Below are 26,522 nucleotides of genomic sequence, written 5' to 3'. Positions count from 1 at the left end.
TCATCTGCTGTCTCTACAGATTTGCCTATTTTGGACATTTCATTAAAAAAGGAATCCTGGGCTTCCCTGGTGGCTCAAGGCTAAAAAAATGTGCCTGCCAATGCAAGAGATACGGTTTCCCTCCCTGATCCACGAAGATCCCACCTGTCTAAGACAAGCAACCCCATGTGCCGCAACTATTGAGTCTGCTCTGGGGCCCGGGAGCCACAACTACTGAAGCACGTGCGCTGCAGAGCCCGTGCTCTGCAACGAGAGAGGCCACCACAATGAAGTCCGTGCACCACAAGCGGAGAGGAACCCCAACTTGCCAAACTAGGGAAAAGCCCACATAGCAACAAAGACCCAGCACAGCCAAATAAACAGATTTCTTAAAGGAATCATTTCATATGCAGCCTTTTGTGCCTGGCTTTTATTTATTTTTTTCCTTTTTGGCTGCTTGCCTTGTGGGATCTTAGTTTTCTGACCAGGGACTGAATGAACCTGGGCCCTCAGCAGTGAAAGAGTAGAGTCCTAACCATTGGACTGCCAGCGAACTCCCCTGTCTGGCTTTTTCACTTAGCATAAAATTTCAAGTTCATCTATTTGTAGCATGAATCAGTATTTCATACCTTTGATTGCTAAATATTTCACTGTATGGATATCAAAGTGAAAGTGAAGCTGCTCAGTCGTGTCCGACTCTTTGCGACCCCGTGGACTGTAGCCTATCAGGCTTCTCTGTCCATGGGATTCTCCAGGCAAAAGTACTGGAGTGGGTTACCATTTCCTTCTCCAGGGGATCTTCCCAACCCAGGGATCGAACCCAGGTCTCCTGCGTTGGAGGCAGACGCTTTTAACCTCTGAGCCACCAGGGAAGCTCTATATTTCACTGTATGGATATACCACACTGATTGATCCATTCATCAGCTGAAAGATTTGGTTTGTTTCAACTTTTTGGCTATTTCATAAAAATGCTGTTACGAACATGTGTGTTTAAGCTTTTCTGTGGATATGTTTTCATGTTTCATTTCTCTTTCATAGCTCATTATTTAGAAGTAGAATTGCAGGGTCAACTTGTAACTCTATGTTGAACCTCTTGAGAAAATGCCAGACTACTTTCAAAGTGACTGCACCATTTACATTTTTCCACCAGAACTATGAGGGGTCTCATTTCTCCACATGCCTGTCAACACTGTTGTCTTTTTGATTAGAGCTATGTAGGGGGTGTGAAGTGATATAACTCCATGGTTTTGATGTGTATTTGGTGGCTCAGGAGCTCCCCTGATGGCTCAAATGATAAAGAATCTGCCTGGCATACAGGCAACCCGGGTTCAATCCCTGGACTGGGAAGATCCCCTGAAGAAGGAAATGGCTACTCCCTCCAGTATTCTTGCCTGGAGAATCCTCATGGACAGAGGAGCCTGACAGGCTACAGTCCATGGGGTCGCAAAGAGTCAGACATGACTGAGCGACTAACACTTTCCTTTCCCTGACAGTTAAAAATGTTGATAGAAAGGACTGCTATCCAAAATACACAAATAACTCTTTTTTTAGAACAGGTAGCTCAGCAAAGACACAGAGATGGCAAATAAGCTTGTGAAAAGATGCTTCACATCAAATGTTATCAGGGAAATGCAGATTAGAACAAGGTATCACTACACACCTTGTCAGAATGGCCAAAATCTACAATGCTGATAATACCAATTGCTGGTGAGGATGTTATGCAACAGGAATTCTCATTCATTCTGGTGGGAATGCAATGATATAGCCACTTTGGAAGACAGTTTGACAGAACTACTCTTATCATATGTTCTAGCAATTACCCTCCTTGCTGTTAATTACTCAAAGGAGTTGAAAACTTATGTTCACACAAAAACCTGCACACGGATGTTTATAGCAGCTGTACTCATAACTGCCAAAACTTAGAAGCAACCGTTCAGTAAGGTTAGTGGATAAACAAATTTGATGGATAGAGGCTATTAACTGCTGAAGAGATAAGAGCTATCAAGTCCTGAAAAGCACAGAGGCAACTTAAATGCACCTTACCAAGTGAAGAAACCAGTATGACAAGACTCAACAATATGTCATTTTGGAAAAGGGAAAACTATGGAGGCAATTAAGGTATCAAAAAGTGTTAGGAGGAAGGCGAATGAACAGATGGAACACAGGGTTTCTGACAGGAAAACTATTCTGTATGATACTTATGTCACTACACTCTTGTCCAAACCCACAGAAAGTACACCACCAAGAGTGAGCGCTAATGTAAACTGCAGTCTTTCCTGCCGGGCTTCTTTCACTCAGCAAAATTATTTTGAGAGTGACCCATCTTGTTGCATATATGCATAGCTCATTCCTTTTTACTTGTTGAGCAGCCTTCCCTTTTATGAATATATTACAATTACATATTATAATAATAAGTCTTCAAAAGTGAACAATTTATTTTAACCCTGCCCAACCAATGTTAAGCAGTTCATAATACACAATCTGATTTAAAACAAATTCGATATGGACAGTATATCTGCAAGTACTTAAGTCCTCAAAGTTAAAAGGGTTATTTATAATTTGATGAGAAATAAAAGAAGGGTATTCAAAGCAACAGGGACCAGATGGGAATTTTCTGTACATCTCAATTCATAAATTAACACTGAATTGGAATATCTGAGTCACTAACATTTCAGTGCTTTTAGAAGTTTTTGTTAAACATTTTTTTGATTAGTAAAGAGTTTTAGTTTTACACATGGACAGATTTCCAAAAGGAAATTTGAGATGCCTTAAAATAAAACATATCCTTGTTTTATGACTCGCTCACCCTCAACAGAGGGCTTCCCTGGTGATTCAGTGGTAAAGAATCTGCCCGTGATGCAGGAGACACAGGAGACGTGGGTTCAATCCCTGGGTCGGGAAGGTCCCCTGGAGGAGGACATGGCAACCCACTCCAGTATTCTTGTTTGGGAAAATCCCATGGACAGAGGAGCCTGGCAGGCTACAGTCCATGCAGTCATAAAGAGCTGCACACAACTGAGCAGACACCCCCAACAGAGGACTTAGATAGGCCAAATTAGGAATCCTCTAACTGTACAACTGTTATTTGGGCGTTTTCCTTTTGTCTCTGCAGGTATTTCACCTGGCTAAATATATCAAATTCAAAAAAAAGATAAGTTCTAGACAAACTGTATCAGAAGTTAATAGAGGAGACTTTAACGTGGGGTTCTGTGACCTACAATCTATAAAAGGAGAGAAAAAAAAAATCACACTTGAAAATATGATTTAAAATCAAGAGGTAAGTCATCTTAAACCATCTTAAGTCTAACAACTTCTAAAGAGATGATGGGTTTCTGTAAAGCAGTCCATTTTAAAAAACAATGAATAAAATTACCTTAGCAGCTTGGGATTCTCTTAAGTAATATTTCAAAAGGTCAGAAAGTTTGAGGTCCTCATCAGCTGACACTCGTGCTTCTATTTTCTAAAATAGGAAAAAAAAATTAAGTATTTAGTCAGTATTTACATTCTACACTCAGTACTTTTTTCTTATTGTAAAAAAATTAAAGTTATAGCATACACAAAAATAAACTCAAAATGGATTAAAGATCTAAATATAAGACCAGAAACTATAAAACTCTTAGAGGAAAACATAGGCAGAACACTCTGACATAAATCACAGCAAGATCCTCTATGACCTACCTCCCAGAGTAATGAAATTAAAAACAAAAACAAACAAATGGGGCCTAATTAAATTTAAAAGCTTTTGCACAACAAAGAAAACTATAAGCAAGGTGAAAAGGCAGCCTTCAGAACCGGAGAAAATAACAGTAAACGAAACAACCGACAAGGAATTAATCTCCAAAATATACAAGCTCATGCAGATAAACATCAGAAAAATAAATGACCCAATCAAAAAATGAGCCAATAGAACTAAACAGACATTTCTTCAAAGAAGACATATAGATGGCTGACAAACACATGAAAAGATGCTCAACATCACTCATTATCAGAGAAATGCAATCACAACCACAATGAAGTACCATTTCATGCCAGTCAGAAAGGCTGCCATCAAAAAGTCTATGAACAATAAATGCTGGAGAGGGTGTGAAGAAAAGGGAGCCCTCTTCCACTGTTGGTAGGAATGCAAACTAGTACAGCCACTATGGAGAACAGTGTGGAGATTCCTTAAAAAACTGGAAATAGAACTGCCATATGACCCAGCAATCCCACTGCTGGGCATACACATCGAGGAAACCAGAATTGAAAGAGACACATGTACCCCAATGTTCACTGCAGCACTGTTTACAATAGCCAGGACATGGAAGCAACCTAGATGTCCATCGGCAGACGAATGGGTAAGGAAGTTGCGGTACATATACACAATGGATTACTCAGCTATAAAAAAGAATGCATTTGAGTCAGTTCTAATGAGGTGGATGAAACTGGAGCCTATTATACTGAGTGAAGTAAGTCAGAAAGAGAAACACCAATATATTAACGCATATATATGGATTTAGGAAGATGGTTAACAATGACCCTATATGCAAGACAGCAAAGGAGACAGATGTAAAGAACAGACTTTTGGACTATGTGGGAGAAGGTGAGGGTGGGCCAACTTGAGTTATTAGCATTGAAACATATATATATTACCATATGTAAAATAGATGACCAGTGCAAGTTCAAAGCGAGAAGCACGGCACTCAAAGCTGGTGTTCTGGGACAACCAAGGGATGGGGTGGGAAGGGAGATCGGAGCGGGGTTCAGGATGGGGGGACACGTGTACACCCATGGCTGATTCATGTCGATGTATGGCAAAAACCACCACAATATTGTATAGTAATTAGCCTCCAGTTAAAATAAATAAAAAAATGAAAATAAAAAAATTAAAGTTATAAGTAACTACAGTATCAGTTCCTAGTTAAGCTAAGTTTCCTTCCATTCTTTCTATGAGCCTGTTATTTTGTCTTTGTATGTAACTGACAAAAAAAAATTAATAGAAAAATGATGAGATCAAATGAGATTAGTGAATTTATGGAAGGACTCTATATTTGACTCAAGTTCTTGGCTGTAACTAGTTTCAATATCATCTTTTAGGTTCACCTGTATTTTTCTATTCATTTTAATAGCAACTGATATGTACACAGACTATAAAGTAATAGAGGCTGGCAGGAGTACTGCACTAGGTAATTCAAACCAATCCCCCTGCTGCAGACAACCACAAAACAACATTAAAACATTAACAAAATGTGCCTGAAAATACCAAAGAGTGAAAGTTAAAAACAAACAAACAAACAAACATAAAACTAAAGTGGTGTGGTGAGTCTGAGGTGAGGTGAAGTGGGAAGCAGCCATGTCAGACTAAAAAGATGAGAACTCTTCATTCACTCTGGAGAGACAGAGGATAAAGAAGAATGTACTATGTCAACCAAATCTAAGGGAATCTGTATGCAGGACAAGCAGCAACAATTAGAACTGGACATGGAACAATGGATAGGTTCAAGTTGGAAAAGGAGTACATCCCAGGTTCGATGCACGATACTGGATGCTTGGGGCTAGTGCACTGGGATGACCCAGAGGGATGGTGTGGGGAGGGAGGAGGGTTCAGGATGAGGAACACATGTATACCTGTGGTGGATTCATTTTGATATTTGGCAAAACTAATACAATTATGTAAAGTTTAAAAATAAAATAAAATTTAAAAAAAATTAAGATTTTGTTATTGGCCTATTTATCTTTATTATTTTTTGGTTACATTTCCAATACTGTTTGTAATGAAGGAGTATCCCATAAAAATTTATTAAAAGTATTTTACCCCTGAAAAAAAAAGAAAAGGAGTACGTCAAGGCTGTATCCTGTCACCCTGCTTATTTAACTTATATACACAGTACATCATGCAAAATCCTGGGCTAGATCAATCACAAGCTGAAATCAAGACTGCTGGGAGAAATATCAACAACCTCAGATATGCAGATGATACCACTTTAATGGCAGAAAGTGAAGAGGAACTAAAGAACCTCTTGATGGGAGAAGGAAATGGCAACCCACTCCAGTAATCTTGCCTGGGAAATCCCATGGACAGAGGAACCTGGTGGGCAGAGTCAGACACGACTGAGGGAGGGGCAGGCGCTCGCTAGAGGCCCCAGAGCTTTTGATGGCAGAGCCAGCACTGTGGCTGAGTGGACTCCCGGCTCCCAGGCCTCTCTCACCAGATAGGAGCGTGGAAAACTAGTCTAAAATACGCCTGAGGGCTTTCCTGGCGGCTCAGTGGTAAAGAATCGCCCCCCTGCCAAAGCAGGGGACGTGAGTTCCACCCCTAGTCTGGGAAGACCACACGTGGCAGAGCAGCTGAGCCCATGCATCACAGCCACTGGGCCAGGGCTCTCGAGCCCGGGAGCCACAGAACTGAGGTCTGTGGGCACCAGAGCCCATGTTCCGCAACAAGAGGAGCCACAGCTAGAGAAAAGCCCACGCAGCATGAAGACCGTGCACAACCATAAATAAAATCATTAAAAAACAAAACAAAACAACAAAAAAAAGAACCTCTTGATGAAGGTGAAAGAAGAGAATGCAAAAGCTGGCTTAAACCTCAACATTCAAAAAACAAAGATCATGGCATCTGACCCCATCACTTCATGGCAAACAGATGTGGAAAAAGTGGAAACAGTGTCATATTTAGTTTTCTTGGGCTCCAAAATCACTGCAGACAATGAATGTAGCCACAAAGTTAAAAGACTCTTGCTCCTTAGAAGAATAGCTATGACAAACCAAAACAGTGTATTAAAAAGCAGAGACATTGCTTTGCCAACAAAGGTCCATTTAGTCAAAGCTATGATTGTTCCAGTAGTCACGTATGGATGTGAGAGTTGGACTATAAAGAAGGCTGAGCGCTGAAGAATTGATGCTTTGGAACTATGGTGCTGGAGAAGACTCTTACGAGTCCCCTGAAGTGCAAGGAGATCCAACCAGTCAATCCTAAAGGAAATCAACCCTGAATATTTATTGGAAGGACTGGTGCAGAAGCTGAAGCTCCAATACTTTGGCCACCTGATGCAAAGAGCTGACTCACTGGAAAAGACCCTGATGTTGGGAAAGACTGATGGCAAGAGAAGAGGGTGACAGAGGATGAGATGGTTGGATGGCATCACTGACTCAATGGACATGAGTTTGAGCAAACTCTGGGAAATGGTGAAGGACAGGGAAGCCTGGCTTGCTGCAGGTTCATGGGGTTGCAGAGTTGGACAAGACTTAGTGACTGAACAAAAGGAAAGGAAATCTGGGTGACATGTGTACAGGAATTCTTTGTACTATTCTTGCAATCTAAGTCAGAAATTGTTGTCAAAATAAAAAATTTTTAAAAAAAATCCTATACATCCACCAGAACAGCTAAAGTAAAAAAAAGATACCAAATATTACAACCCTGTGCAGCAGCCCAATGCTCACATTCATTCTGGTGGGAATGTGAGTTGGCACAATCACTTAGGGAAACAGTTCACCTACAAAAGCTTTTCACATGGGTATCCTATGAACTATCACGTCTCCAAGTTACATACACCCCACAGAAATGTGTACTTATGTTCAGCTGAAGATAAATAAAAAATGGTCTTAACAGTACTCTGTGTAAAGTACCTCAAACCGGCAACTATCCAAATGCCCACCAGTAGAACAAATAATAAAGTTAGGTCTATTCTTGCAATGGAAAACAATACAGCAGTAAGAATGTAGAAACTATACCTACATGCAACACCACCAATGAATCTCATGTATATAACAATTAAAAGAAACCAGACAAAGAACAATATATACTGCATATGTATTTATATAAGATATGAAAATAAAACCAATTTTTGCTGTTAGAAGCTAGGACAGTGGTAGTCTTACAGGAGGTGGTGACTCAGAAGGCAGCTGAAAGGGGAGTCGGGTACCTGAATTGCTGTAATGCTCCATTTCTTCGTCTGGGTATTCATTACATGAGTGTGTGAAATAACATTTCACTGAGCTGTACGTTTCTGTTATGTGCTTTTTTCTACACGTATAGTATACTTTAATAAAAAGTTAGAAAAAACTTTGTTTCTTTGTGGAGAAACAAACTTAACTTCCTGACATGCTAGTTAATGTTGGGTGCTTTTAAACGGGGCTCCTCTCCTGCCATTAATAAGTAGGGTGTGTGTCCCCTCTCTTTGAATCTGGGCTCTAAGACTACTTGGCCAATACAGGAACGATGCCACGCCAGTTTCTAGGCCCCAGCTTCCTCTTCCCATTACTGGGGATGCTCACTTTTGGAACCTCTTTACCAAGCTATGAAGAAGCCTAAGCAGCTCCATGGGAAAGCCACATGTAGGTGTTAGAGCCAACAGCCCTAGCAGAAGTTCCAGCTGCTAGCCAGTATCAACCCTCGGACACAGGAATGATCGAGCCTTCAGATAGTTCCAGGCCCTGGCCTTCACAGCCTTCCTGTGGAGGCACACCATGGGGCAGAGACAATCATCTCTGCTGCGCCCTTTCTGAGTTCCTGAACCAGAGTTCACTGGCTTAATCAAATGGTTGCTGTTTAAAGCTACTGATTTTAGGATGATTTGTAACACAGCCATAGTAACCAGAACACCATGCACATGCAAAAAGAAATAAGAATTTGGGGGTTATCGAAATGTGCCACCCGGACCTCGGTCAAGAGAAATGCTTGCTGAAAGGATTATAGCTGGCTGGCTGATAGCCCCAACTACTGTATCTCTGGATCTGGAATCATGTTCATACCAAAGATATGTTCTATGCTCCCCACCCAGCCCATTTTTGCCTGACGCAGAACTCCTCTAACAGGCAGCTCTGGCTTAGGGACTCCCCTGTGACCTGGATGAAGCTTTCTCAGAACTATGCTATAGTCTGAAACCCTGCTTAGCCAGTCCTCTTTCCTCTTCCTCTCCTTTCACAGGTGCAGACTGGCACTGTCATCTGAAGGCTCCTCCTGTCTATTACTGCTCCTTCCTTTTTGCTTTTCACAATAAACCTCTGTGCATCTAATCCCATCCTTACATCTACTTTTGAAGAACTGGCACATAAGGCTATTTTGTGATAGATCCCTATCCTTTTGATGTAAATAGACTCAAGAAAACAACTATATCTTTCCAGAAAATGCTAACTGGTACAAACATCAAAGGCAGAATAATGGGCTATATGGACCCCAGTATAACATCTACGTATTTAAGAACTTGTTCCTTTGATAGAGAATATTATCTTTTTCTACTTGTCTTCAGTATAAATAGCTCAACTGACAAGATCATGATGAAACCAGACTTCTACTTGGACTAGCCACCACCGATCTTAATTAGCTAAGTACCATTAAACATTTAATAAACACTTTCACTATTCTATCAATTTATAAAAATGTTAAATATTATTTAACTATCATAATGATTATAAATAAATATGACCTCTGAAAACCAAGACTGTATCAGTATTAAATTACTAAAATGAATGAAAATTTCATGCAGTTATATATTTGCTTTACATTGATACAACTCACTTTTAACTCAGTATTTCATGGGGGATCAAAAACAATAATCTTGGTAAAGTTATAGTGAATCCAAGATTTTCTTCTAGCTTACAAAATCCCCAAGAAAAAATGATTTTTTTCATAAAAATAAACAGTTTCCTACTGAACACATTTTCTGATCAAGAATTTGAACTTAGGGTGGGATGATTTGGGAGAATGGCATTGAAACATGTATAATATCATATATGAAACGGATCGCCTGTCCAGGTTCGATGCATGATACAGGATGCTTGGGGCTGGTGCAGTGGGATGACCCAGAGGGATGGTACAGGGAGGGAGGTGGGAGGGGGGTTCCAGATGGGGAACACATGTACAGCCGTGGCGGATTCATGTTGATGTATGGCAAAACCAATACAATATTGTAAAGTAATTAGCCTCCAATTAAAATAAATAAATTTATAAAAGAAAGAATTTGAACTTTTATACCGTAACAAAAAGTGAATTTCCTGAAAAACTCATTATTTTCAAATCTAAATCTGCCTCTTCATGATTCTAAAGTATAACTCATCTTTTTCATAAAGTTAAACACAGCCCAACAAGTTAAACATTGTTTGCAGAGACTTATACTCCCAAAGGTTAATTATTAGTACTTACTCTCGTCTTATCGAACAGTTCTGAAACTTTAAGAAAAAACCTGGAAGGGAAAAATATTTCATCATAAGCTATCTTTGAAATAATTTCCTATTGCAAATGTTCAGAGAACACACCGCAAACCATATTAATAATAAACATTCTTATCTCATTATAATAATAATGATTTTTTTCACTGCAGATTTCATCTAGTTCGACAAAAATCTTTCTTTGTATAAGCACCCATATAACAGATTCCCCGTGCTGTACTGTTATAGAAAATCCTCCCATTTCAAGGTAACAGTCTAAGCCATACATTAAAAACTTTGTCTTGGGAATTCCCTGGTAGTCCAGTGGTTAAGACTTCATGCTTCCAATGCAAGGGCCTAGGTTCAATCCCTGGTCAGGGAACTAGATCCCACACAGCATAAGTAAGACCCAGTGCGGCCAAATAAATACATTAAATAAATATTTTTTAAAACAACCATCTTTGTCTTGATATCCTTTAGTAATATGCTGCATAATATTAAATAAAGTCTATACCTTTAAATACTATAGAAGTACAGAACAATCACATCCAAAGAACTACATTTTAAATATTTTCAAATGGAGCTGTTTTGTTTTGGAAAACAATAGAAACGAATAGCCAATTTCTATTTCAGGATTCACTTTCACTTTCTGGGGGTGGGTAGGGGAGCTGCACTTGCAGCTTGCAGGATGTTCCTGACCAGGGACTGAACCGGGGCCAACTCAGTGAAAGCCCGGACCCTAACTGCCAGGCCACCAAGTCCCCACTGTCGCTTTTAACTAGAAAGTCCATCTTTCAAATGCTGATGCCAACTAAAAAATATCCCAATGCCAAACTACTGAAGGGTATTCTGTAAAATATGACAGACAACATTATATTTGGATTAGGGTATATACTATTGAAAGCTGAATTTTATGAACTTCACTTCACTCTTTGACAAGTTTATGTAAGGTAACACATGGCAAGGTTGCCTTTTTTTCCTTATCAAAGACTTAAGAACTAACTCTTTGGGAAGGTAGCATGTTAATTAGTAGGCTATGGTATCCTGTTTTGCTGAAAAATCTGATCTGACATGTCTACTGAGACAGGATATACTAGAGAAAAGTTCAAGGATGTGGTTTAGAGAAAGGCATGGACTATGAAAACAGTTTTTCTTCTTAAAATATTAAAAGTATGTTTGAGCTATTTTCAAAGGAGAGTTAAGTTTAAACAACATTACACGAGCAACTAAGATTTATGGCTAGATTAAAACTTCAGTTTAGTTCAGTTGCTTAGTCGTGTCTGACTCTTTGTGACCTCATGGACTGCAGCACACCAGGCTTCCCTGTCCACAACCAACTCCTGGAGCTTGCTCAAACTCATGTCCATTGAGTCGATGATGCCATCCAACCATCTCATCCTCTGTCATCTCCTCTTCCTGCCTTCAATCTTTCCCAGCATCAGGGTCTTTTCCAGTGAGTCAGTTCTTTGCATCAGGTGGCCAAAGAGTAAAACTCGGCCTCCAACAAAATATATATTAATATATATATACTCTAATTCTAAAACAGAATTTCTTTTTTTTTTAGCATTTCTTATTTAAAAGAAACTTTATTAAAATCTAAGAACATTTTAATATAAATTGTTTCTCTTTCACACACATAAATTGGCAAATTTTCATCAACTAAAACACTGTAAATGTTAAAAATTATATATACTAAGGTTGACTTTTATTTCTCAGATTTAAAAAAGTAAGAGAAAAAAGGAAGAGAAAAATAACACCAACCTAACTTTATAAAGAAGCTCTATACTGTCAATGTGTTTTGACAAAAATATTCCAAAACGCCTGCTGGGTCAGCAGTAGTGTGTGTGCCCGAGCTGGCAACAAAAATTTTGTTTTATTTAATGTTTTAAATCAGAATCCTTACTTGCATATATCTGTAGAATCCTGAGTTCCTAAAGCATATAATGAAGAACCAATTCTATTGTAATCATCTGCAGCACCTATGGAAAAAGTTTTAAGGATTTAATATATTTATTCATGGATTAAAAAAGTTACTGAATACGTACCTGCCAAAAAATGTGTATGTAATATGAGATACCGAAGTCTAGAGAAAGAAACCACACAAACTATAATACATTATGATGAATATGGAACTGGAAGTAGCTATAAACTACTTAAGGAGCAGGGGAAACAGATATTCCACCTGAGGATGTCAGGGAAGGGTTTACAGACACTACAGCAGGTGTTGGAGTTTGCAGGGTGAGGAAATCTTTACTAGGCAAAGTGGAGGAAAGAATTCTAGATAAAGAGAAGGGCATGGAAAAGAACCAGGGAGACATACAAGAGCAAAGAATATTCAGAGAGACTTCTGGGTCTGTAGCACTGTAGAGAGTGTTATTTTTTTTTTAAAGTAAAACAAAAAAATTTTTAAGTATTTACTTTTTTTTTTCTTAAGGAAACCACCCAGACAGCATTCTCTCCCTCTTACTCTCCCAAAGGAGGAAGAGAACAATCATCAACAGCAAACAGCAACTGCAGAAGCAACACCACGAGCCAGCTTCACGCTGAGGAGAGACTGCTGTGTGAAGTATGTCTCCTCCTCATGCTTTCAGGTGCTCTACATGTTCAGAGAAACTTCTAGAGTAACAAACAACAGCAACGATCCTCAAAAGTACAGTCTTAATATTTACTATTTTAAAATAACAGTATTCAAACCATTATATGTTAACATAATATTTAAATGAAAAATATTTAAAATCAGTGACCATGGTGACACTTAGATTTTGCAAATCTCCTTTTTGTGTCTGGATTAACAGTCAATAGCTCCATTCTCTTATCTGCTTCTGCATTCACTGTACTGTGACACAATATTTTTGCTCAAGTATGTGGGGAAAAAAAAATCTAGCTTCAAACAGGTATGTTGTTGGAAAAGCAGGAGGTATTTTACTAATATTTTCAGATAACTGTGGATACTCTACTCAACAAGCAGTCTTTTCTTTAAGGGTTAGTCACACTGGGGAACCTAAAGTCCTATCAGTGAAGTCTGTGTACTCTATCACATTAAACTCCAATGATATGTAATATTTATCCCAAGAATATAAGATTGGTTTAGTATCTGAAAATCAATCAATATGATTAACCATATTAGCAGACTAAAAAAATTAAAACCGTATGGTTATCTTAATTGTTGCAAAAAGAGCATCTGACAAAATCCAACATTCATTCCTAACTGAAACCTGCTAAAAGGCATCTAGGAAAAACCTATACCTAACATCACAATTAAAATGGATGCTTTCCCACAAGATAAGGAACAAGGTCAAACCGCTTGCCCTCACCACTTTTACCAAAATGGTACTAAAGGGTACAGCTATAGTATAATGGGCAAGGAAAAGAAATAAACATCATTCCAACTGGAACGGAAGAAGTGTTAACTGTTTTTATTCAAAGATGACCCTTTATGTAGAAAATGCTAAGGAATCTACAAAATAGTTAATAAACTAATAAGTGAGTTGATTTAGAAAGGCTGCAAGATATAAGCTCAATGCTGAAAATACAATGTATTTCTATATATTGGCAAAAAAACTAGAAACTCAAATGTAGAAAACACATCATTTAGAATCGCATCAAAAAACAGAGATCTAACTAAAGATGTATAAGAGCTTTACAAAGGAAGCAACAAAAAATTGCTGAGAGAAGACCAAAGTAAATAGACATATACCCTGTTCATGTATTAGAAGAACCAACACTTTTGAGATCTTAATCCTCCCCAAACTGATCTATATTCTACACAATTCCAATCAAAAAATCCCAGCAGGCATTTTTGTAGAAAGTGACGAGCTGATTTTAAAATCCATCCAAAAAAATAAAGAACCTAGAGGGCCCAAAACAACTTTGATAAAGAAGAATAAAGTTGAAAGACTTATACAAGAAAAGAAGTTCAATATCATCAATCACTGAAATTAAAACCATATTGGCCTAGCAGAATGGATAAAATTTAAGACTGACTTTGTTGGTAAGGATATGAAGCAGCTGGAATCCTCGTGCACAGCTGGTATGAATGCAGAATGATACAATCATTTTGGAAAAATGTTTGGCAATTTTTTAAAAAAAGTTAATTACACACTTACATTTGACCCAGTCATTCTACTTCTAGGTACTACCCAAGAGAAATGAAAGCCTATGTTCATACAAAGACTTACATATGTCAGCTTTATTTTGAATGGGTGAAAGCTAGCCAACAATCCAATTGTCCAGCAACAGCTGAATAGATAACTGTGGTATATCTATACAATGGAATACCACTCAACAACAAAACAGAATGAACTACTGAAGCATACAACAACATGGATGAAACTCAAAATAATTTTGTTGAATTTCAAAGCCAGACCATAGAAAGTACATACTGTATGATTCCATTTTATTTGCAACTCTAGAAAATGCAAATTAATCTACAGAGACAGAAAGCATTATCAGCAGTGGCCTGGGGACAGGGACAGGATGGAGGGATTATGAAGGGCCACAAGAGGACTGTGTGTGGTGATGGACATGTTCATTATACTGTCTCTAGTAATGATGTCATACATGTGTCAAAACTTATCCAATTGTAAACTTTGAACATTGCAGCTTATTGATATCAATTACACTTCAATACAGCTGTTAAAAAAAACCATTAATCTAACGTGTACTTAACATGATTTTGATTATTTAGAAAATACTGGTTCAATGAATCACACACATCTTCCAAATGCAGATGCACTTCAGTATATAAAAAGTATCACACTCAGTAATATCACCATCAATCTCCTCAGACAAGTCTTTAATTACTGAAAAGCAAACTCATGGTGACTGACACAAGTTTTCCAAGATTCTAATAATTGCTGGAAACCTTGATTTTCATCATTGTCAACAAACGCTGCCAGTAGTTTTCCATGAAGTGTGAGGCTCATTTAATTAATTTTTGATAAAATGTCTACCAAGACACAAGTTTGCATAATAGCAGCTTGTCTGTCAGTTGTTCTTTCAAGTAAAAATGGTACTGAAAAAAAGCAGCCAGTTCAGCTGCAACTCAGTTGCTTTTCTACAAAGAACCATCATACATCCATATGCGAAGTGCCTTATGCATACCTCCCGATCCATCATTCAGCATATTAAAAAAGTATACTCAAGGGAGGAGACTTTCAATAAGTAATAAGTTTCACTGCTTCATCAAGGACATTCTTAATTGAATTTTTAAAATTTTGAATGCACTGTGGGAAAGAATACAAAGATTATTAGTACAGTTTGGTGCCACTGCTTTGATTTGTCCTAAGACACCAGCAATTTATCCATCACAACTTTTGCATCATTGGTGTAAATGTCAACATGGTGAAAAGGACAAAAAAATCATCCTAGTATTATTATGAAATTAGTTTTGTTCTCACAGACTTGCTTAAAAGGGCCTTGAGATCAAAGCTTCATAGACCACAGTTTGAAAATCACTGCCCTATATCAAGACTTTTACAAACTGTAAATAACATAATAACTTGATAATTTTTCCATTAAACAATGTAAACTTGAGCCACAGAGAAAAACCTTACTTTTGTGGGATCTTGTCATCCTATCAGATTTAGCAGATGCATCCTTAACTCGGTTATGATATTCTAAAAGGAATGTTCGTTCATGCTCAAAGAAATCATCTACATCCTATGGGATCAAAAGAAAATATGAGCTTTTTTCACTTATTTGCTTTAATCTAACATGTAACACTTTGCTTCCCTTATAATCATAAAAGATCATCATTAAACAGCATAGCTATCCTCTAACAATCAGACATTATATTGATCTCACCAGCAAGTTCAAACTTCAAAAACATGTTAAGTTCAAACTTCAAAAACAAGTTCAAACCTCAAAAACACCTCTCTATCAAGTAAGAGGCCTTCCACAGTGCCACAGCAGAAGGCTCATGGTCCCATATGGTCCCAGCTTCCACGCTGTGCCTGAACCTATTCCAGCTTGTACTCTTCCACTGCAATCCTGCTTCTCCAACACATTTGTTTCCTCCAGTGGGAGCAATCAATTGCTTTTGAGGAAAAAAAGGGGAAAAAGCCCAGCAGACAAGTAGAAATCTGCTTCTCTTGGTCTGTTATGCATTTCATGAACCATTCCTGAATGCTGCCAAGCCTTAGTCATTGGCCCTCTCTGACTGCTTTGGGGAACCTGGCCAAATTAGCTATCTGGGAGCAATTTTGGTATTAAACACTGTTTTCAATCTTTTTTGGAACAAAGCTAGAAATCCATTAAAACTAAAAACAATGAACTCCCTTCTAAAATAGCAACTGTTTACTGAAAACGCACCAGCTGAAATGATGTAACTTGAGACCCGTATTAACAGAACATAGTAGCAAAAGTTAGTGTGACAAAATGTGACTTAAAATCTGTTAATGCATGTGTACTAGTTTTCTTAACTAGTATAGGTGAGGTCTATTGGAAAAACAGAGATAAAACTAACTTGCAGAGTTGTAGTGAAGATTAATGAAATGTGCGCTACCAAACACCACATTGCAAATGTTCAAAAAAATGTTAGCTATTACTTTAATAAAATTATCAAACTACTAATCAATATAGTGGTTTATACTTAATGTTAATCAAAAAGTTCAACATAAGTAGCATCAAAATGGAAATAATCTGAAGAAGAAAAAAAAAACCAGCTTGAATCTTTTTTTGGTCTCACTGCATGGTTTGTGGGATCTTAGTTTCTTGACCAGGGATTGAACACAGGCCCTCGGCAGTGAAAGCGCTGAGTCCTAACCACTAGACTGCCAGGGAATTCCCATGTCAACCCTTTATTAAAAGTAGCCAAAGGAGATGCACTGTCAACATATCAACTGACCTGTCTCTACAAAATCAAAGTATAAACCAAATAGTACTTTACACCAAAGTTTTAGTGTAGATATATTTATAAAAACAGGCAATGATGATAAGGCATTATTTATTGCTTTATTATTTGCTTAATAATATTATTATTGGAGTACAATATACCATAATATGATTCTATATAAACTTTGAAAATACATTGTGCAATGAACATTTTTCTCAATATTGATGGTAAGAGTTTTCAAAAAAATCAATTCTTGTACCATTTTCAGACCATCATTAAGAAAAATCTAGGTGTTATCTAGGTAATTATAAGTATATGCATACTAGCATCTCATTCTTTCTAAATCTAACTCAGTGTTTCTAACAATCCTATAGCTAGGTAGCATTACTAACCACGTTTTCAAAATGGGAAACCTGAGATTTAGAGAAAGAAAAGTGACTTTTCTCAAGGTCACGTAGCTACTATGAGACAAAACCAAAACTTCAACTGAGCTCTTCTAACTTCAAATCTAAACCCAAGTCGGCCCCTAACATTTGTAAAGCCAAGGCTACGTGTACAAACCGAGGCAGCCCCTCGGTGCCCACCCTGTGACTCTGTAAGGCAGAGTCACAGGGTAAGGCCGGACAGTCATTCCATCCCGCACACTGCTCTTCTTCCCTGTGCTGGCCCTCTACTCCGTGACTATCTGTGGAGGACAGACCACCAGAGGCACGGTCTACTCACCAGCAGATGAATTCAAGGAGGAAGTCCAAGCAGGACTTGAAGGCAGGCTTGGAATTTGGGCAAGAAAATGTGGGGTTCTAGATAAGGAGGATGGTCTGGTTTGGAGGACAGGGGTGTAGGCTCTGGGTTGGCAAATTCCCTTGGAGCTGCAGACCTATCACCCCTTAGAGAAAGGAGCTCTCTGAAGAGGGGAACTCAGGGCAAGGGGCCCAGTTTCCCAGCCCTAAGAAGTCTACTATCCAAACTTCTCTTCCATTCCAATATAATGGCCTACACATCGGAAAATCTCAAAGTATCTCCCTCGTAAAAGAAGTAAATTCTCAAAGCAGTACCTCTGTTAACCAAATAGTGTCTTACCTTTACTCCAGAAACAATTACTCCATCTGCTGATTTAACCATGTTTTTAAAGAAATCTTCCAGTTTCTCTTTTTTATTTTTTCCTCGCACACTCAACTGAAAGAAAGGTAAATTTAAGTTAGTATTTCTTTTAAGATTACAAATGAGAAGTTAATACCTCCTTTATTCTCTGTCATCAAAACAGCAATCTCAAAAGGACTCCAGTTTTTAAACTTTTGGCAATTTCATTATGTATGATCAGTGATTTTCAAATTCTGGGAACTTAAAGGAGTCTGGCCTCAGCCCCAAAGATTCAGGTTCAGCTGATCTACAGTATGGCTCAAAAGTTAAAGTGTTAGCCGCTCAGTCGTGTCTGACACTTTATGACCTCATGGACTGTAGCCTGCCAGGATCCTCTGTCCATGGAATTTTCCAGGCAAGGATACTGGACTGGATTGCCGTTCCCTTCTCCAGGGGATCTTCCCAATCCAGGGATCAAACCCGAGTCTCCCACATTGCAGGCAGTCTTTACTGCTGAGCCACCAGGGAAGCCCCTCCAAATTGTGTAAATGTAGTTGATAATTCTGCTCTAAGGAGCCCTTTCATCATACTTTGTCAAACACTACTACATCATATAAAGTCAACTAAAAATTCACTCAGAAGCTTCTCTGAACATGTAAAATTTACTGGAGTACAATATACCATCATATGATTCTATAGAAACTCTGAAAATATATTTTGCAAATTTTTCACTCTAAACTCCAAATCTCATCTCCCGACCTATATTGGGGTCAGCAAACTCATGAGACAAAGGACACAAACGATGACTCTGAATGGCATGAATAGTATATATCTAAAGGCAAAACTGAGAAGCAGTCAACTCTGACTTTACCACTTATTGCATCAGTGCCCCGTGAAGGAACATCTCATCTAACTTCCTTATCTGCTGCCATGGCTTCAATACTCACCATTAAGCAAGTGACTAGCACATTTCAATCACTACGCAGAGGCTCTTTCCTGAATCTTAGATTATATTTCAAATTGCCTACATCGTATTCTTCACATATATATTCTGCTAACCGCACACTGAATATTTTTTAAAATATTTATTATAATCTAATCTCCAAGTTTTCCGTCTTCTTGGTTCCCTATTCATGGTTTTCCCATCTATACAGTCTCTTAGCTTCTCATCTGGTCCCTAAAACCCCATCAGTTCAGTAGCTCAGTCATGTCCAAATCTTTTCGACTCCATGGACTGCAGCATGCTAAGCTTCCCTGTCCCTCACCAACTCCCAGAGCTTGTTCAAATTCCCATCCAACGAGTCAGTGATGCCATCCAACCATCTCATCCTCTGTCGTTCCTTTCTCCTCCTGCCTTCAATCTTTCCCAGCATCAGGGTCTTTTCAAATGAGTCAGTTCTTCGCATCAGGTGGCCAAAGCATTGGAGTTTCAGCTTCAGCATCAGTCATTCCAATGAATATTCAGCACTGATTTCCTTCAGTATGGACTGGTTGGATCTCCCTGCAGTCCAAGGGACTCTCAAGAGTCTTCTCCAACACCACAGTTCAAAAGCATCAATTCTTTAGTGCTTAGCTTTCTTTACAGTCCAACTCTCATATCCATACATGACTACTGGAAAAAAGATAGCTTTGACTAGACAGACCTTTGTTGGCAAAGTAATGTCTCTGCTTTTTAATGTGCTATCTAGGTTTATCATAGCTTTTCTTCCAAGGAGTAAGTGTCTTTTAATTTCATGGCTGCAGTCATCAACTGCAGTGATTTTGAAGCCCAAGAAAATAGTCTCTCACTGTTTCCATTGTTTCCCCATCTATATGCCATGAAGTGATGGGACCAGATGCCATGATCTTTGTTTTCTGAATGTTGAGTTTTAAGCCAGTTTTTTCATTTTCCTCTTTCAGTTTCATCACAAGGCTCGTTAGTTCTTTGCTTTCTGCATTATTAGTTAAATAAACAGGGTGACAATATACAGCCTTGACGTACTCCTTTCCCGTGTTGAAACGAGTACATTGTTCCATGTTCGATTTTAACTGTTACTTCTTGACCTACATACAGATTTCTCAGGAGGCAGGTCAGGTGGTCTGATATTCCCATCTCTTTCAGAATTTTCCAGTTTGTTGTGATCCATACAGTCAAAGGCTTTGGCATAGTCAATAAAGCAGAAGCAGATACTTTTCTGGAACTCTCTTGCTTTTTGATAATCCAATGGATGTTGGCAATTTGATCTCTGGTTCCTCTGCCTTTTCTAAATCCAGCTTGAACATCTGGAAGTTCACGGCTCATGTACTGTTGAAGCCTGGCTTAGAGGATTTTGAGCATTACTTTGCTAGTGTGTGAGATGAGTGCGGTTGTGCGGTAGTCTGAACATTCTCTGGCATTGCCTTTCTTTGGGATTGGACTGAGAACTGACCTTTTCCAGTCCTGTGGCCACTGCTGAGTTTTCCAAATTTGCTGGCATATTGAGTACAGCACTTTCACAGTATCTTCTTTTAGGATCTGAAACAGCTTAACTAGAATTCCATCACCTCCACTAGCTTTGTTCACAGTGATGCTTCTTAAGGCCCACTTGACTTTGGACTCCAGGATGTCTGGCTCTAGGTGAGTGATCATACCATTGTGGTTATCTGGGTCATGAACATCTTTTTTGTACAGTTCTTCTGTTTATTCTTGCCACCTCTTCTTAATATCTTCTGCTTTTGTTCGGTCCACAGCATTTCTATCCTTTATTGTACCCATCCTTGCATGAAATGTTCCCTTGGTATCTCTAATTTTCTTGAAGAGATATCTAGTCTGTCCCATTTTATTGTTTTCCTCTATTTCCTTGCACTGATCACTGAGGAAGGCTTTCTCATCTCTCCTTGCTATTCTTTGGAACTCTGCATTCAAATAGGTACATCTTTCCTTTTCTCCTTTGCCTTTAGCATCTCTTCTTTTCTCAGCTATTTGTAAGGCCTCCTCAGACAACCATTTTGCCTTTTTGCATTTCTTTTTCTTGGGGATGGTCTTGATCATTGCCTCCTGTGCAACATTCCACTGTATAATTAAGGGATTTGATTTAGGTCATACCTGAATGGTCTAGTGGTTTTCCCTACTTTCTTCAGTTTAAGTCTGAATTTGGCAATAAAGATCATGATCTGAGCCACAGTCAGCTCCTGATCTCGTTTTTGCAGACTGTATAGGGCTTCTCCATCTTCAGCTGCAAAGAATATTATCAATCTGATTTCAGTATTGACCATCTGGTGATGTCCATGTGTAGAGTTATCTCTAGTGTTGTTTGGAAGAGGGTGTTTGCTATGACCAGTGTGTTCTCTTGGCAAAATTCTGTTAGCCTTTGCCTTACTTCATTTTGTACCCCAAAGCCAAACTTGCCTCTTACTCCAGGTATCTCTTGACTTTCTACTTTTGCATTCCAGTCCCCTATGATGAAAAGGACATCTTGGGTGTTAGTTCTAGAAGATCTTGTAGGTCTTCATAGAACTGTTTTAACTTCAGCTTTTTCGGCATTAGTGATTGGGGCATAGACTTGGGATTACTGTGATGTTCAATGGTTTGCCTTGGAAATGAACAGAGATCATTCTGTCGTTTTTGAGATTGCATCCAAGTACTGCATTTCAGACTCTTTTGTTGACTATGAGGGCTACTTCAGTTCTTCCAAAGGATTCTTGCCCACAGTAGTAGATGTAACAGTCATCTGAATTAAATTCGCCCATTCCAGTCCATTTTAGTTCCCTGATTCCTAAAATGTCAATGTTCACTCTTGCCATCTCGTTTCACCACTTCCAATTGATTCATGGATCTAACATTCCGGGTTCCTATGCCGTATCGTTCTTTTATTGTTCTTTACAGCATTGGACTTTAGTTCCACCACCAGTCACATCCACAAATGGGCATTGTTTTCACTTTGGCTCTGTCTCTTCATTCTTTCTGGTTATTTCTCCACTCTTCTCCAGTAGCATATTGGGCATGTACCGACCTGGGGAGTTCATCTTTCAGTGTCAAATCTTTTTGCCTTATCATACTGTTCATCGCATTCTCAAGGCAAGAATACTGAAGTTGTTTGCCATTCCCTTCTCCAGTGGACCACATTTTGTCAGAACTCTCCACTATGACCTGTCCATCTTGCGTGGCCCTACACAGCATGCCTCATAGTTTCACTGAGTTAGACAAGGCTGTGGTCCATGTGATCAGTTTGATTAGTTTGATTATCGTTTTCATTCTGTCTTCCCTCTGATGGATAAAGATAAGAGACTTATGGAAGCTTCCCGATGGGAGAAACTGACTGTAAAGGTATGCAACTATGAAAACTCCATACCTTTCAATAAAAATCTTGACACAATCTACAGCTTCTTTCTTTTTCCTTCCAAAATCACACTTTGAGCATCTCTTCCATACTTAAATAAGTTCATAGAGTTTCATAATGTTCAGAGACTGAACACCAATCCCCTTAGCAAGATACTCAACACTTTGAAAAAATCTGGTTCAGGTTACCTTCCCAACTCCACCCCTACCCCTAAAGAGCCTTATGCTCCACACTGTTCTCGAAAGAGGCTCTGAACTCTTAGGTTCCTCTGTATCTGAAATGGTATCTCCTCTTCCACCAAAAACTCTGTCAGACTTTAATATTCAAAATAAAAGGCATCTCTTCATGAAACCCTTTCAAATTCCCAGTTAGAATTCACTGCTCTTAGGCCCCTCAAAGTACTCCAGCTTTTTTTTAACCTTATTTTTTATATTAATTATTTCACTGCTGCTGCTGCTAAGTTGCTTCAGTCGTGTCCGACTTTGTGCGACCCCACAGACGGCAGCCCACCAGGCTTCCCCGTCCCTGGGATTCTCCAGGCAAGAACGCTGGAGTGGGTTGCCATTTCTTTCTCTAATTCACTCATTTAACAAACCATAATGAATGTATATTATAACCACACACTGTGCTAGGTGTTACAAATATTAAGATGATTAAGAGGTGGCCCCTACTCCTAAAGTAACTAATGGTACAGAGGAAGACAGAGAGAAGCAAACATAATTACACACAGTAGGGGAAGTATAGTGTTAAAGCTATTCATGGGGCATCAGCAAAGCACCCAAAGAACTCAATATAACTGAGGGGTTGAGAAAGGTAAGACTGGAGGTTGACTGACCAGTCAGGGTCTGCTTCAATAACCCAGGCAAAGTCTGGACTAGTCTTCAGGTCTAGTGATGGAACCAAGTATCCACAGTAAAAAGACAGAGAGAATCTGGTGACTCCTGACAGGAACAGACAGTAGGAGTCCTCAGTAATTTTCACAGTGGAAGGGAACGGGAGTTAGTGATGCCTTCTTTGAGATAAGACAAAGAGTACAAAAGGAGGCATGGATTTAAAAGAAGGGTTCAGCTGAGGGTAAAAGGCCAAGGGGACATCTAAATGGAGGTTTTTCAGGAGGCTATTTAATGAATAGTGCTGGGCCTCAGGAGTGATACAGTTGGGGCGGAGGGAGCCGCCAGGCAGGGCTGTCCCATTTGGCTTGTGGGATCTTAGTTCCGTGACCAGGGATCAAACCCACGCTCCCAGCAGTGGAAGCACAGAGTCCTAACCACTGGACCGCCAAGGAATTCCCATAGATTTCTAAGTTAATAGCATATTAGAATCGCTGGAGCCACAGAAGCAGGTATTAGAGAGAATTTACAGAATTAGAAATCTTATAGATTTGTAGAGAACTCAATGAGGAACCTTGGAAGAATCAGATTTAAATGAACGGATATATGGCGGGAAAAGCCCATGAAGCAGACTGGGAAGCAGCCATAGAGTTAAGAGGTGAACACATCAAGATGGATTCCCATAGATCCACAAGAACATGGGAGTCAGCATAGCTAGAAAGGTATCTCAGTCAAAATGGAAAAGCATGATGCATTTTACCACATTAACAGAATAAAAAACATGAATCATCTCAACAGATGTACTTTTTCATGATAAAACACTCAACAAACTAGGAATAGAACTTCTCTAAGCTGGCAAAAGGTATCTATGTAAAAACCCACATTTAACATCACACTTGATAGTGAAGGAGTGCGTGCTTTTCCCCTAAGATCAGGGACAGAACACAGATGTCTGCTCTTATTTAACACTGTACTGGAGGTTCCAGCCAGGGCAGTCAGGCAAGCAAAATTTTAAAAAGGCATCCAGATTGGAAAGGAGGAAGTAAAAAAGAAAAAAGAAAAGAAAACTATTAAATGAGTGTGGCTGCCAAAGTGGTTGAAGACTATGGGGGGATACAGGAGGTTTGGGTGTTTGCTTTCTGATTGGTGTCCAGTCCCAGTGAACAAGGTCATTATTTGATCTAGAAGAATTATTGAAATTAGCTTTAATGGAAAACGAGAGATCTGTCTAAAGTCATAACACTGCTATAAGTGACAGAGCAGGCACGCTAGGCAAGATAAGAAAGAAAGAAAAGAGCTACTGCCAGGGTCAAAGTGCAGGAGAAGTCAAGGGTCTAGATGCAGCAGTGAATCAAAGAACAACTGCAGTGGGAACAGGGAAAAAGGGAGTTGTGAGGACAGAGGGCTACGCTTGGAGTCCATAAGGTCAGGGTTTAGGAACTCGGGGGTGAGATGAGGTCCTGGGTGTGGTCACTGATGCCATAGGAAGAAATGAACGAAGGTTAGGAAATATCTCTCTTCTGCTAAAATCATGAGTTAATCTTGTCATCCAAATAGAGACTCCAAGATCTGTATCACCCATCCACTAAAAAGATTTTTTCCAGGACCACGAATGAAGAAATCTCTTGAGGCTGGGAGGGAGGAAAATTAGCAGCAACCAGCACTGAAGGAGGCAGGTTAAACAGATTAAGAGTCAATGATCAACCCAAAAGTAACTGGGAATTCTTTAGCTTAAGAACTTCTCTGAATTCTCCATAAGACTTCAGAAGCCTCCAAATTCAAATTTAAGAAACATTAACCAATTTAATAACCCTATTTCTTAAGAAGTTCACATTTCAGGATCAAAATCAATATCTCATGCAGTAACATAGTTTAGCATCATTTAAAAAATTAATCTACTTAAGTTCTACTGAAATACTGTATCATTAAAAAAGTCATATTAAACTGCCTTGAAAAATCAGAACATTTTATAAAATGTATTTATAAGGCCTTAAGCCTTTTCTAACAACTCCCTTCTCCTTCCAATGACTCTTTAAAAATAAACCTTGATCACTGCTTTTATCAATTCAATACTCACATCTTGATTATATTCCAGGAAGACATGGAAATTTAAATCTTTCCTCAAAATGGGATGTGCAGCCACACGACACAGAAACACTTCATGCATTGCAACCGTCTTCTTGAATATTGCCAAATACTCACTAGAAATAATACACAAAATTAAAGGTAAAAACTCTGCAGAAAAACACCCACAACAGTTTTTTAACCAAATACTAGGAATTATTCTAAATGCAAAACTAGAGGCACGAAGATATAATCCATGTAAACAAAGGTTTTAGTTGAACTGTTAACAAAATATATAAAACCCAGCTCTGAAAAGACTTCATGCTAGTTAATAGTATTTATTATATATAAATGTTAATATTTTTAAGTTTTATGAACCTTTCTTCCTATGCAAGTTGATGTTAAAGGTAACTATAGGGCTTTTTGTTTTTAGCTTCAGAGAAAGTACATTACAAATTATAGCATACAATTTTAATGATTCAATTTCTAGATAATTACTGCTTTTATACACCTTCATACAAATAACTAAAACAAACCTCAGTAAACATATTTTCAACTTTAATAACTATTTTCATCTAAAGACCCAAACACACAAGAAAGAAACACACCATGGAGAGACTAGTGTTTTCCATTACATTGAAGAACTGTGTTTAAAACATTTTAATATCATCAGTGAATCACAGTGATCTTATAGTAATACATGTCAGTTTTGGGGGGGGGGGAACACTCAAGGAAAAGGTCCAATATTCTTGCTTCAACTACGTGCAAGGAGGTTAAGTTTTACATACCAGCAAACCAGCAGGACCAATGTTGGGAGAAGTTTGATCTCTGTGAGGGTAGTCATTCAGTGAAGACAAAAAAGAAGGATGCAGAGGATGGAGGTAGCAGTAGAATAAACCAAAGGTTCTCTGTTATCCAACCCCTAACCAGACCACAAAAGAATCATGATCAGGGCCACTGGAAAACCACAGATTCTCTCAATATTAATGTGCGCTGCTCATTTCCAGCTGTCAGGCTTATCAACTATAGAAGTCATACCTGTCCACTATCAGGCTACTGCTTGCACTCAGTATTGACAGAATTCTTAAAATATCTGTCACCTTACACTTTAACAAAGAAGACCTACTTTGTTAATTTCTCTTGTCAAGAGTTTAGCATTTTGAAGAAGAGTCTAGTAGCAGCATGAATATATGCTTAAAAACTGAAATTCAGTGGAAGAGAAGAAAAGGAAATGCACAAACAGGAGAAATGACCAGAAAAAGTGATGGAGGTGATGGTAATGCAAGGAAAGCTATTTCCTTGTTTAACTCT

At 38.7% G+C, this 26,522-nt stretch overlaps 1 protein-coding gene and 2 non-coding genes across 7 annotated transcripts in view; 1 reads left to right on the top strand and 2 right to left on the bottom strand.

The window, feature by feature from the left end:
- Positions 1 to 26,522, bottom strand: part of SNX6 (sorting nexin 6) — a 48,896-nt gene that overhangs the window by 6,709 nt on the left and 15,665 nt on the right. For 2 of the 5 annotated variants that reach the window (XM_086363620.1, XM_086363619.1), the window contains exons 6-11: positions 25,225 to 25,348; positions 18,020 to 18,115; positions 15,660 to 15,765; positions 12,008 to 12,083; positions 10,100 to 10,139; positions 3,353 to 3,439 (exon numbers count right to left, since the gene is read on the bottom strand). In XM_086363620.1, coding sequence (XP_086219746.1) covers positions 3,353 to 3,439; positions 10,100 to 10,139; positions 12,008 to 12,083; positions 15,660 to 15,765; positions 18,020 to 18,115; positions 25,225 to 25,348 — 529 coding nt within the window. Of the gene's footprint in view, positions 1 to 3,352; positions 3,440 to 10,099; positions 10,140 to 12,005; positions 12,084 to 15,659; positions 15,766 to 18,019; positions 18,116 to 25,224; positions 25,349 to 26,522 lie in introns of those variants that run through there. The other 3 variants (XR_015149750.1, XR_015149752.1, XM_086363621.1) reach the window with 3 other exon arrangements.
- On the top strand, positions 10,415 to 10,486 carry TRNAW-CCA (transfer RNA tryptophan (anticodon CCA)). Its single transcript has one exon. It is a non-coding gene; the product is annotated as a tRNA-Trp (tRNA).
- On the bottom strand, positions 12,542 to 12,764 carry LOC147349271 (small nucleolar RNA U3). The gene has a single exon (XR_015150647.1). It is a non-coding gene; the product is annotated as a small nucleolar RNA U3 (small nucleolar RNA).

The sequence above is a fragment of the Bos grunniens genome, chromosome 21 (genome assembly GCF_055505025.1).
Source record: "Bos grunniens cultivar Pamir isolate PY7600 chromosome 21, Bosgru_T2T1.0, whole genome shotgun sequence".
NCBI lineage: Eukaryota > Metazoa > Chordata > Mammalia > Artiodactyla > Bovidae > Bos > Bos grunniens.
Note: the sequence above shows the minus strand (reverse complement) of the source record. Positions and strands in the feature narration are given on the sequence as shown.